Raw genomic sequence first — 12938 nt, forward strand, 5'->3', positions numbered from 1 at the left:
AAACAGCAAGGCCATGCTCTTGAGTCAGTGCTCTGTTAGCAACAGCCCCACCCAACCTCACTCTACTAAGGCTCTCCCCAGTGCTGCACTGAACCTTGGAGTCACTGAGAAGCAACAAGGTTTATCTGAGTTGTCTTGGAGGCTTAGGGTCATAGAAGAGAGCCTTCACACAAATGCCCAAACTCAGAACTGAAAAGGAGGAGCAGGGTCTTTCTTTCTATCTCCACTCTGTCATGGTGGGGCTGATACATGACTTCAGACAAGATGCTGCTCCTCCCTCAGGTAGGCTGATGGCAAGACCAAGTTTTGCTTAGTTCAAGGCTAGCCATAATTTGTGGACCCCTGGTTATTGTGATTAAAATGGTGTACACATGTAGACTTCCATGGTACAAGCAACGCGTGGAGACCTATGCATCACAGGAAGGATCAAATTAACCTACATTAATGTAAAATTATTCATTGGCATTAATCGAGAAAACTCATAATCATGGCTAAGTCCTCTAAACCATGTCAGGTGAGAATTTAAAAAACTAAATTTCACTGTGTTGCCTTTTGTGAATGTCATGGTCATAAGACTCAACTGGTACTAGCAAGTGGATGATAGCATGCATAAGCCACATTAAAGAAAGGTGAGGCTGCTGTGGCTTCTGTTATCTCTAGCTTTCTGGAGGTTCTTTAAACCATTGTTTGAAGGTAATGGAAGCCCTCTGATATGTTACAGTTAGATAAGCAAGGAATTATTTTAATTATGGATATTAAAAGTTTTATAGTTTAATCTTTTGTAAAGATAGTAGCTTTATTTAATGCAGAGTATAGTACTGTTAAGTATCTGTGGACTAATGGCAAAGAGATTTATTTTGATATCAATATTAAAACCAATACTTTAAAAGATTTTTTCTAGATATTGGCTTTCTAGATTTTAATCAAGAAAGAGATCTTATGAGTGTATGTGTCTCATAAGAAGAGTTTCTAAAGGCAGAACTCCTTTCCTGCATCAAAAAAGCCAGAGGGATTCTGAAAGCTCACAAAATGAGAACAAGATTTTAAACAATTGAATGGTAAAATCCTAATAATATGCCTTCAATCAATACACACCACAGCAATGACTTTCAGACTATGTCCCACGTAACTGTATGGTTCCTTGAAAGCTTATTAGGGTACTTCAGAAATGCTAGACAACCTTACCTGAAAGATAGCTTGCCTACCATGACTCATATCTTCCTGCAGTGCATTACTGCATGTGTGTATTCTCAGTTCTTGTTGGATGACAGTGAGGACCAGTATGCCTGATTAGTACTCAGTGTGAACTCACTGTGCACCTCATTTCCTAGAATCTTCTAAGAATTCTGTGCCAGCAGACAAGTCAATGTGGAAATGTATAGGTCTGCAGCTCACTGACTAGAACATACCCAGGCAAACCCACCACAGTTTTTTATGTTGGGATGAACCGGGGGATGACTTCTATACTGCATAGAAATGAGGTTTTGGATGTCGGCCTGAGGTTTATGTGAAAATGTGAAGATATGCCTTAGCCTAGAACATAGAGGACCTATTCACACAACTAGGCCTGTGGCCCTGGCTGCTGCAGTCCTGGGTAGCCCAACTCTTCTATCCAAGGCTTTACCAAGGTAAAATGAATCTATGGTTTGTTCTACCTCAGTAGGCGATTGTGTGTATGATCGCCCCTGGGTAGCTGGACTCCCTACCAGCTCTCTGTCATTTTCATCAGCGAGCCGGTGGAGGGTGGGGGCTGGCTACACAGAGTGGAGTGTTTGCAACTGTAAGAACAGCCTCTCTGCTGCTCACACACTGCATTTGGGGTACATGGAGGACCCAGTGTGAGCTTTTCCCCTCCCACCGGCATTCTATCAATTGCTGCCCCGGCGTGTGTGTGGGCCTTCATACGATCAGTGAAGTTCAGGACATTTGTTGATCATCTGCAGGGAGGCAGTTCAGAGCCTGTCTCCCCTCCAACGTGCGAGAGTGAGCAGTCATGTGAATGACCTTAAGAGTCTGTTAAAATCATTAAGAACACAGACTGTCTTAAAATCTGTATACTATTCCTGATGTGATGATATAAATCAAATAAATAAATAATAATAAAAGATATGGTTTTAAGAACAAGTTCCAAGTTCAGCTCCTTATTGTAGCTGCGATGGATGGGCCAACCTGACTTTTTGTTCAATTTGTGGCTGTACTCTTGCTACCAAAGTCTTCTTAACTTCCCATCTTCAGTAGCTGGATTTCAAAACACTACTTAATCTAAAATAGCAGTACCAGTATCTAAGAATCGTCTAGTATTATTGGCTAGCCATCTCATATTCCAATAGTCTTATCAGTGTTCAGAGATGGCAGTCTACCTCTGTTATCTTAGATAGGAATATTTAGAATCAAGTCTAAGAAACTATGATATTGCTGCTGCCCAGAAAAAGCCAAGGCAGCAGCTTTTAGGAACATAGGAAACTGCCATATACTGAGTCAGACCATTGTTCTATCTAGCTCAGTATTGTCTTCACAGACTGGCAACGACTTCTCCAAAGTTGCAGGCAGGAATCTCTCTCAGCCCTATCTTGGAGAAGCCAGGGAGGGAACTTGAAACCTTCTGCTCTTCCCAGAGCAGCTTCATCCTCTGAGGGGAAGATCTTGCAGTGCTCACACATCAAGTCTCCCATTCAGATGCAACCAGGGCAGTCCCTGCTTAGCTATGGGGACAAGTCATGCTTGCTACCACAAGACCAGTTCTCCTCTCTTAAGAGGCATATTTGATAATATAACAACTGGTAAGCCCGAAATAATTTTCGTTTTAAAGCCTACAACTACTATGAACATTTATATTCTGCTTTTCAACAAAAGTGCTCAAAGTGGTTTACAGAGAAAAATAAATAATAAATAAATGTTAAACAATTAAAAGCCAACAGAGAAACACAGGTAGTGGCTTCAGCCTTGACCTGCACAAAACATAGCAAGAGATAGCAGAACCTATAAACCCATGTACACTATTATTTTTCAGCCATGCTGCGATACCTGACTACCTTTCTCTCCTGCCTAGCTGAGAGGACACCCTATCATCCCCTTATCTGCCCCTGCAAGGAGTGATGGGGTTATCAAGGCCCAGTCTATGTAGTGCAGGCACCATCATGCTGCATTACACTGAGACCTCTAGCAGCCTGCACCAGCCGATACCTGACCCATTACAGACAGTATATATTCATCAGAATTACATGTCCTGCTTAAACATGAGCTCCAACGGGTGAAAGGCTAGCAGAACTTCTACCAGCATAGGCAGCTTCATGACTGCCACATAAACACAGGGTGATACAGAAACAATTGCATCAATAGGAGAACAGACCAGGAAATAACAAAATGTTTGCAAGTCTTGCAAATGGCAGACTGCAACGTAGCCAAGCACTACATTGTTCTCCAGCTCCAAATGGGCGTTTGTTATAATAGAATATTTCTTATAAAGTACAAATTTCTACACTGCATAAATGGGACAAACACTGCTTTCCTACCTTGTGAGAATACTAGGTAACCAGTGATTTTTCATCTGATGTCTTTTTATGAATTTGTATGTTTGTCGCAGAGAAGGAATTTTCTTTCTTTCTTTTTACAAAAAGAGCCAAATTTAACATTTATTTTGCATTTTATAAACATTCTATTATTAGGTTAGTTTGTTTACCAGTTATTGGCAAATGTTTGTTACATAATGTTTTTTACAGCCAAGCACAGCAAATTTAATAATTGATCCTTTCCCAGTTACAGGTCATAATAATAATAATAATAATTATTATTATTATTATTATTATTATTATTATTATTATTATTATTATTACATTTATATCCCGCTTTTCCTCCAAGGAGCCCAGAGCGGTGTACTACATACTTGAGTTTCTCTTTCACAACAACCCTGTGAAGTAGGTTAGGCTGAGAGCAAAGTGACTGGCCCAGAGTCACCCAGCTAGTTTCACGGCTGAATGGGGATTTGAACTCGGGTCTTCCCGGTCCAAGTCCAGCAAATTTCTTCTCACAAATCCACTGGAGGCCTTGAATATTGAATTGGTCTATACTGGTTACAGCAAGGGATAGCAGAATCATTCTCTGGGTATCATGCTCACTTTTGGAATATTATTATTATTATTATTATTATTACTACTACTACTACTACTACATTTATATCCCGCTCTTCCTCCAAGGAGCCCAGAGCGGTGTACTACATACTTGAGTTTCTCTTTCACAACAACCCTGTGAAGTAGGTTAGGCTAAGAGAGAAGTGACTGGCCCAGAGTCACCCAGCTAGTTTCATGGCTGAATGGGGATTTGAACTTGGGTCTCCCCGGTCCTAGTCCAGCACTCTAACCACTACACGACGCTGGCTCTCACCAGTTGCACATCCTCATTACATCCTCATTAAATATCAGTTGCACATCCTCATTACTGAAAACTGATGACAATAGTAACAACTTGCTGTACTGGCCTACTCTGAAAATGCATTGCAGAACAAATGCTGAAGGGAAAACAGTTGTACTCAGTAGCAAGTAGATGGCTATTTTTCCTGTTTTCGTTTTGTATTGTTTTGGATTTTGCTCATTCTGGCTTGTGCATACAGACTATTCAGAATATATTTTTCCCCAAGCCTGGTATTATTCAGAACACATTCATATGTCTCTTTTACTTCAATATACTATGTGCATTGCTATGTAGTTTTTCAGAAAACTGGGATTTGAGGAAATATTTCTGATCAACAGAGTTGTTTATGAGTAGTACTGTATTCAACACAGTCTGTCTCAGAAAGTCACAGGATCTTAACATTTTTTAAATAAGAAACCATGGTCCCTTTGGCAGTGTAAGGGTTGAGAACAGAGTCTTCTTCAAACAATGTAACAGACAGCCTTTGAAATATATAAGATTCAAATATTCAAAAGAAATTGATTTGCACGTAAAAAGTGACTTATAATCACCATTTTCCACATGACTGAAAAAGCAATAATGTCTTTATAATACACAAACCATCATGATACAACATTCTATATGAGAGGGTGAATTAACTAATAGCAATTAATAATAATTAACAATAGCAATTGTTTAGATATTCCAGTGTTTTAGAAAAAAGGTGACTAAGGAGAGACGTGATAGAAGTGTATAATAATGTGTATGGTGTGTGTGTGGAGAGACTGGATAGAGAGAAGTTTTTCTTAATCTCACACAACACTAGAACTAGAGGTCTTTATATGAAACTGACTGGCAGGACATTTAGGAAGTTATCAAAGTGAGTAATATCGTGGTTAGTCTTTATCTACAAGTGCAAGCAAATAGTGACCCACAATAGCTAATAAGGATCTCTCTCTCACACACACACACACACCCCTTAGGATTCTTTTCTTGTACAAAACAAAAACTAAACAACAACAAACAACTGAACAAAATAAGGGTAGTTCAGAAAAATAATCCAGAAGCGAGCATTACTAGAACCACGACCAGAAGGATTCCCTCTGAGGAAAGTGCACGTTCTAAGTCTTATGAAAGGAAGTCTTCCACATGAACTATTTGTTTCAAAGAGTACCAAGCCCTTCTTGAATATATCAAGAATATCACAAAATACTTTTCTTTTAAGATAAATATAGAAAAGATAAAAATAGCCCATGCTTTAGCATTGATGATAATAAAAAAGCTATCAACAAGAACAGCTGATAGTTTTATATTATGTATGGTGTGGAGGGACTGGAAAGAGAAAGGTTTTTCTTACTCTCACACAACACTAGAACTTTAGCATTGATGATAACAAAAAAAGCTATTCAGCAGCAAGAAAGAGATCCTCAGGCTCAAGGGAACCATGTGTACAATCATAGCTTAATTTCCAGTGTTTGCCAAAAGTGGCTTATCAATGGCATGACTATGAAGTCAAAAAGTAAGAAAAAAACCAGAAGTAATTCCTCAACTTGGAAACTTTCTCAGCTGTTAATCTGGAGACAATTTCAGGTTTAGGCCACATCCTTGACTGCATATTGCATCTGGATTGTGCTATATAGTTAGGGTACAGAGATAGGTCTTCACTATATTTTTCCTTTGGGAAGGGGTAGTGATGGAGAAGTTTAAAATCTACCATCTCCATTCTGCAGATAACCAAATGAGAACATTCTTTCCATTCAACCACTCTCATCTTGTCATTCCTCATGTACTTCTCTCAATAAACTTTATACCTCCTATAGGAGTTGCTGATATTCATCATAATTAAACTATCAGCTGTTAGCCATTTGTCCAATTCCAAAGTAGCCTTATTCCTCTTCAAGAACAAAAACAAACAAACCATACAGCAAAATATCTGTGAAGAACATTACGTGGGTCTGCACAAATCAGACTGCTGCTCACTCCTCTCCATCTTATGCCCCTGCAAAATCCATATGGATTTTGAATCCTTTTCCCTACATAATTTTTTCACATGTATTCTTTCACAGATATTGTTCCATGGGGAAAAATCTTATGTCGAAATCGGACCTTGACTATGTAATGAAAGCTTCTTCTCACTTGTTGAGACTTGACCCATTAAAGTAAGTCTTCTACTATTAGTGCGTCCTGATTGTTATAAACCAACTATAAATTATTTTAGTATAGTTCAGGTATTAGGAGTATTCAGTTGTATGACTTATCAATGATCCAGAACTGTGTCTTTAAGCATACTGAAAAACAGGAGGATGGATGCAAACCTTGCTGAGGAATTGTAAAGACTAGAGAGGCTGCTGAATTCTGCCCAAAGTTCAAGAGTAAATTTGTAGTTTACCCAGTCAGAATCTGCTAGGAAATTCCTCATACCAGACTTTGATGTGGGTTCTGACACCTCCTCCTTACTCCTAATCATGCCACATTTCATTAGGCCTTAAAATAAATCCCTAGGACCTGGCGCGTACTAATGTCATCATATGTATGAGCCAGGGCATAGAAGCCTCCACAGACTATGGTCTGTATGGTGTTGCTCAGAACATCTGGGCTGCTTTAGGAGAGTTTAAAGGGGCAGGGAGGATCCAATACGATTATGAGATATCCAGGATCATAGTGTACATGGGAACCATAATTTCTATTAAGTAATATCACCCAGGCAAGGCCTCTTTGTAGGCTGTTGCCTATACCACACCACCACAACTGCCCCCAAGATACATGTTCAGTGAAGGCAGGGTAAACCCTATTCCCACCATGTAGCTCTCGCTTTGTGTCTAGAAACCTCTAGACAGACCAAGTGTGGTGATGGTCACAGCAACTTTAGATAAGCCGGTCCCACACTCTGGCCAGAATTTCTGTACCTATCCACTCCCACAATTCAAGAAGATGGATTATTCTGTGGAATTTTGAGGTGGTGGTGGTATATTCCATGATCACTTAAAAAAAACCAAAACCCTTATATGAGAGAGAGTGTGTGTGTGTCAAATAGTAAGCTCAGAAGCCAAGCAAAAATAAGTCACTTTCATTTCTATTGATACAACTCAAAGTAGGATTTTTATGACATGTAACATGTAACATTCCACTCTGCTAGTAAATAACTGAACCAGTCCAAGTTATAATATTATTTGCTTTCTTTCCTATGGCCTCCACACGCCTTTATGTTGGATTAGGTCAACACACTGACTGGGGTTCTATTGTGATGTGCACGGAACTGAGTTTGGTGGTATGATTCTAGAATTATATAAACATTTCCTTAGGGATGTTTATAGATCAGAAGGAATCTTTAGAAAAATAGAGCAAGCATTTGAAAATGGTAACAATTCTTTGCATAATCATTTAACTTGCTAGATGTATTACAGCTAAGTAGAAGAGAGCCTTTGTTAAGCAAATGCAGTTGGTTTTGAGCCTAATCGTATACATGCATACTCAGAAGTAAGTTTCACTGGTCACAAATTACTCCTAGTAATTGTGCACAGCATTGCAGTGTTAAAAAAATATCACATGGAGTCAGAGTTTGTAGTCAGGAACTTTTGGAAGTAAGGAACTGTCATTATGAATGGAAAATAGTATATTGCCCTCCTCCCATTTAAATCAAGATCTTTACTCAAAACGATACTATTTATTCAAAATTCCAATCGAACATTTTGGGCCCGAGAGCCCTAAATGAAGATTTCTGCATGACAAAAATCTGGTTTCATCTTGACTCCTAAATAATAATTTTAAAAAACCCTAAGTACAGCTGTTGCAAAGCTTATAGGCAGAAAGTTTCACTGTTCTAGATTGGAAAAACTGCCTCTGATAAAGCAGATCATTTTAAAAGTTATATTATAACTCAGATCGTTTAAAAAGTTAGTCTTTTAAGCCTCCACAAGACCCTTGAGTTTTGAAAAGCTTGCCTGTTATTCTTCACTTTTGTAGTAACTGGCTAGAATCAATACTTCATACAGATCTTGGATTTTGCACCAGAAAATGTCAATGTTGTACAATATTTGAGCTGTGAATAAAATTATATAAACATCTTTACAGGCGGGGGTGAGTGGGTTGAAATTAGCCTTAAACGTCAGAAAGGGGAAAACAAAATGATCATATACCATGATATTGCAGATTAGAAGTAAAACAAACACAAACCAATAATTGTGTCTTTTCATTAACCTAGATAACTCCTGCATCAGTATACAACTTCATACAGTTTGATGAAACTGCTGTCCTTTTTGAAAATGTCTATTATGTTGATGTAGTATCATGGTGAGATTGGCTTTCTCAGCTGTGGGCCCCTGAGAAAGGGGGTTCTTTTTCAGGGGTTCACAACTGACCCCTGAGAGAGGGGAGTGTGGGGATTATGCTTGTGTGTTGGGGGCGGCTGTTTGGAGAGTACAAGAGGCTGGAATTGTATTTGGGAATACTGTTTAGTGAGTATGTGTTTGGAGGATGGAGGGATTGATGCTTAGCTAGTAATCCAAGCTGATATTGACACGGAGCATATTCTAAGCATTTGGAAATCTAGGTTTCGTTTTGCCAAAGCAGTCCAGCCATAATTCTGTGGATGCGCTTTTTAAAGATCCTTCTTGAATGCAGATGTGCTAAAATGGCTTGGAGCTGGTAATAATTCACTGTTCTACAGTAAATACTGCAAATCTATTTGGACATCTCTTCCTTGTCAGGACAAAAATAATTCTATACAAGCTAGTGCTACACTGACTTTTGCCTGCAGTGGCCACTTCCTTGAATGTTCTTTCAGTTGTGCTGCCCCTTTTGCTGTCATCACAAAATGCTGTCCTAAGGGCTTAAACATTTCTCATGCTTTCTGTGATGCTGCTGAAAGTAGTATCAGCAGCAGCAATTCATTTTTAATTTTGTAGTTATTTCCAAAAGAAAATATTTTCCACCTTTCCCACTTGCAAAACAACTGCAATCTTCTTGTCAAAAATACCTCTCAAGCCTATTCAACTCTTATTTTATTTATTAGCCTGTTTAAAACAAAACAAAACACACAGTATATTATTATTTTTTAGCCTGCTAGATTCAGAGACCTTAGACAGCACTTCAATTTGAACCTTGTTGAGTTTCCTCGCAAAGCAAAAGGGAATCTTCTGCATTTGTGAGACTGGGCAGGTGTTGTAGGTTTGTTATCCAGATATCATCATTTCTTAATGGGGTATCCCAGCATGCTATAGTGAACCTTTCAGATTTAGAGAATCATCAAGGATCTGTAAAGAGTGAAGGCATGTAACCTAACATCACTGCTATGCCAAAAATTATCCTCTCTGTGTGTGTTAGCCCCCAAATCCAGACTCTTCCAGAAGCAGAGTCTTCACAGGGCCTTCACAGTTAAAATATGTATTCAATAAATATAAACCATATGGCTCAAGCAACCCAAACATCCTTCTATTGAGAAGGCACCCATGCAAAATCACTAGTCAGCCTGGCAGAAGCAAAATTATTTCAGGAACCCAAACAGGAAATTAATATAGGCCCAGAATTTAAGTAGATCTCACCAAATCTCTTTCCAGAGACAATAACTGAACACATTAAATTTACATTATTCTAGTAAACAATAGCAGGACATATCAATCTGTACATTAATTGAAATTCAGACCAAAGCCAGGGTAGATCTCATTGAACCATTTAGTCAGGCTACACATTTTATTCTCCCCCTCACCTTTAAAAATTAGTCTCTCTTGCCTAGTAGTCCTGGCATTCTTGCAGAACACAAGAGGTCATACAGTTTCTCTAACTACAATAGTTGTCGCATACTTCCATTAAGGTCTTCATGTCCACACTTTCAGACTAAACAATATTTGCCCTTTGAGATTCAGTCTTTCAGGACTGACAGGAGTGAAGCAATTAAGAATACAATCCTATAAGCACTTACTTGGGAATAAGCCTTAATGAACACAGCAGGAATCATATCTGAGAAAACATGCATGAGATTGGACTGTATCGGCATAAATGTTCACTGCCAATAGCCATGGGGATGAAGTTGTACTCTGTGTGCCCCTCCTACTTTCAAAGTGAACATATAATATTTGGCTGGTAGAACATAATTTAAGGCTTTAATCAACTTGAATCCACTGGAAAAGTAGAGCTTTTGATAAGGAAAAGAAATTACAGCTTGTCTCAGCAAAGGTTTATCTATTCAACTACATGGTAGAAACAGCCAAAGACAAGTAACAACCATGCCTTCCATGCATATTGAGAAAGTGACAACTGGAAATGACACTGTAAGTGAGTGAATGCTCTCTCGCTCTCTCTCTGTATACACACACAGGTGTGTGTGTGTGCACGCACGTGTATAGACATACAGATACATGTTTAAAAAATTCCAGCCAGAGTCCTCTAGAGATGACAAGCCAGGAAAAAATTGTCAGGCATAGTGGCACTACCATTGCAGAAATGGATGCTGGCCAAATCCATGACTGACTTGCACACACATCACAATTGAGCAAGCAAGCAAGCTTTATTGCTCAGTAGAATAGAAGAATGGAATTCTTTATTTATGACCCAAATTCAGCATAACGTGACATAAACAAAACATCTCATAACATAGGAAAATACAATTGGAAGAAGGAAATATGTGCATAAGTATCCACGGATAATAATCAATAAAAATTATAAAATTAATCAAGAAAAACTCGCTGCCATAACAATACTGCAATAGAACAAAATTTGGCCACCTTAAAGGTGACATCTAAAATTTGATCCGCAAGAAGATAAGAAACATAAAAGTCTCCTGAACAGCCTGAGAAGGGTGTCAGAAGAGGAGTTAATAAGGAGCATCTTAAATCTCTATGGACAGCGCAACAGAACATGTTGGATGGATTCGACTTCCCCCGTACCACATGGGCATAATCTATCCTCCCTGGGGTTCCCCAGAAACCTCTCCGAGAGCACCACTGAAGGTAGCATGTCATGGCTTGTCCAAAAAAGGCCCTCTGGTGGCACGTCATGCTTAGAGCATTCAAATAGGCAGCAGGGTCCCAGCTAGAACTGCTCAAACCCAACCTCCTTTTAGTACAGTTGGGAGAATTCTTGTTGAAATTCAGAGTCCAAGAGTCTTTGCTTCAGGATCTGCATAGCCTGGTCATAACTTAACAAGACCAGGTAGTCCATAGACAGACCCAAGGACACAATTTTGTTCTGAATAGCCCAGGCCCAAGTGGGCTAGAATACATCAGCCAAGATAAGAGAGATCTATCCTCGAGGGGAAAAACTGACTTGAAGCCAATAGGTCAAAATAGACAACCAGGCCCGGACCTTGATCTTCAGAACGCCCCACTCAAACCTTAACAATACATTGGAGACGCATCTAGGTACTCTAAGTAGAGGCCTAAGGAAGTCATTTTGAACCACATCCACAGACTTGTATGAAGGAAAAGGACCAAGTTGCACCCCATATAATAGCTGGCTCCTAACTTTGGCCACAAATAATTTCAAGGCGGCTGCCCTCAATTGCCTTCTGTCTTGGGAACGTAGCACCTGATCCCACCTACAGCTGTTATTTATGTTAGTAAAAATAGGAAGGGCCAGACTACCCATTTAACATAACACTAGCTGATCCCGCACAGAGCATCTGTGCGGCCGTACACCCCCCCCCTTCAGGCCCAGTTAGTTCTCTACTTTTTGCCCCATTCTCCCCTGCCCTCCCCCCACCTTCTGCCCCAATCTCCCCTGCCCTCCCCCCACTTTCTGCCCCAGCACTAGTTGGGGCCAGCCATTGCCTACCCCCCTATGCCGGCATGCCCAGCTTTGTGGCTTGGCAGCCACCTGACTGACCGCTCCCCCCTCACACTTTCTCCCCCCATCTCCCGGCGACCAGGCTAGGGCCCGTGGCCACCACCTCACCAAGGTGGCCAGGCGGGCCAGGCTGTCCCGCTGCCACCTCCCACCTCTTGCTCCTGGCTGCCAGGCCGGGCTGGGCTGCTTCTGCCTCCTCTTTACCCAGGCAGGCCAGGGCAGGCTATCCCACTGCCTCCCACCTTCTCCTCCCGGTGGCTAGGCCAGGCCTCCTCAGGCTGTTTTGCAACCTGCCGCCACTGCCCGCCACCATTTTCTTTTTCCTCCATTATCTGCCCCGTCTCTGAGCAGCAGCTCCGCCCCCGCCTTTTCATTGGTCATGGCTGCAGCGGGGCCAGGGCTTGCCACGCATCCCCATGCATCCGTGAGAATTAAGTATATAGAAGATAGATAGATAGATGTGCTTGGTGCTTTGTGGCTGACGGTCAAACAACATCTTTCAACCCAGCCTACATCACATGTTAGTTGCATGACTAAAATTATGCCTTTAACTCTTTAAGGGAAAGGCAAGGTAACAGATGTAACAAATATTTAAATTAATTACTTAGATTTAAATACTTTTTGCTCTTATTCATAACAAATACATAATAGATGTGGTTAAATTCTGGCCACACCTCAGAACAAGAACCTCTGGAATGAAAGCAAGGTAGAGAATGGCTAAGTGAATATTAACTTGATGTAAAGGGGTCATTATTCAGAAACCTAATTGACCT

At 40.3% G+C, this 12938-nt stretch overlaps 2 protein-coding genes across 13 annotated transcripts in view; one reads left to right on the forward strand and one right to left on the reverse strand.

Annotated features, from left to right (window-relative positions):
* DOCK1 (dedicator of cytokinesis 1) overlaps positions 1-12938 on the reverse strand; it is a 645511-nt gene that overhangs the window by 369749 nt on the left and 262824 nt on the right. The window lies entirely within an intron of this gene.
* INSYN2A (inhibitory synaptic factor 2A) overlaps positions 1-12938 on the forward strand; it is a 182889-nt gene that overhangs the window by 121504 nt on the left and 48447 nt on the right. For 4 of the 7 annotated variants that reach the window (XM_053305334.1, XM_053305336.1, XM_053305333.1 and 1 more), the window contains one exon: positions 6453-6545. The exons of 2 other annotated variants lie outside the window; for them this stretch is intronic. In XM_053305334.1, coding sequence (XP_053161309.1) covers positions 6453-6545 — 93 coding nt within the window. Of the gene's footprint in view, positions 1-6452; positions 6546-12938 lie in introns of those variants that run through there. One more of the 7 variants, XR_008318712.1, reaches the window with a different exon arrangement.

The sequence above is a fragment of the Hemicordylus capensis genome, chromosome 3, assembly GCF_027244095.1.
Source record: "Hemicordylus capensis ecotype Gifberg chromosome 3, rHemCap1.1.pri, whole genome shotgun sequence".
In the NCBI taxonomy this organism is placed as follows: Eukaryota; Metazoa; Chordata; class Lepidosauria; order Squamata; family Cordylidae; genus Hemicordylus; species Hemicordylus capensis.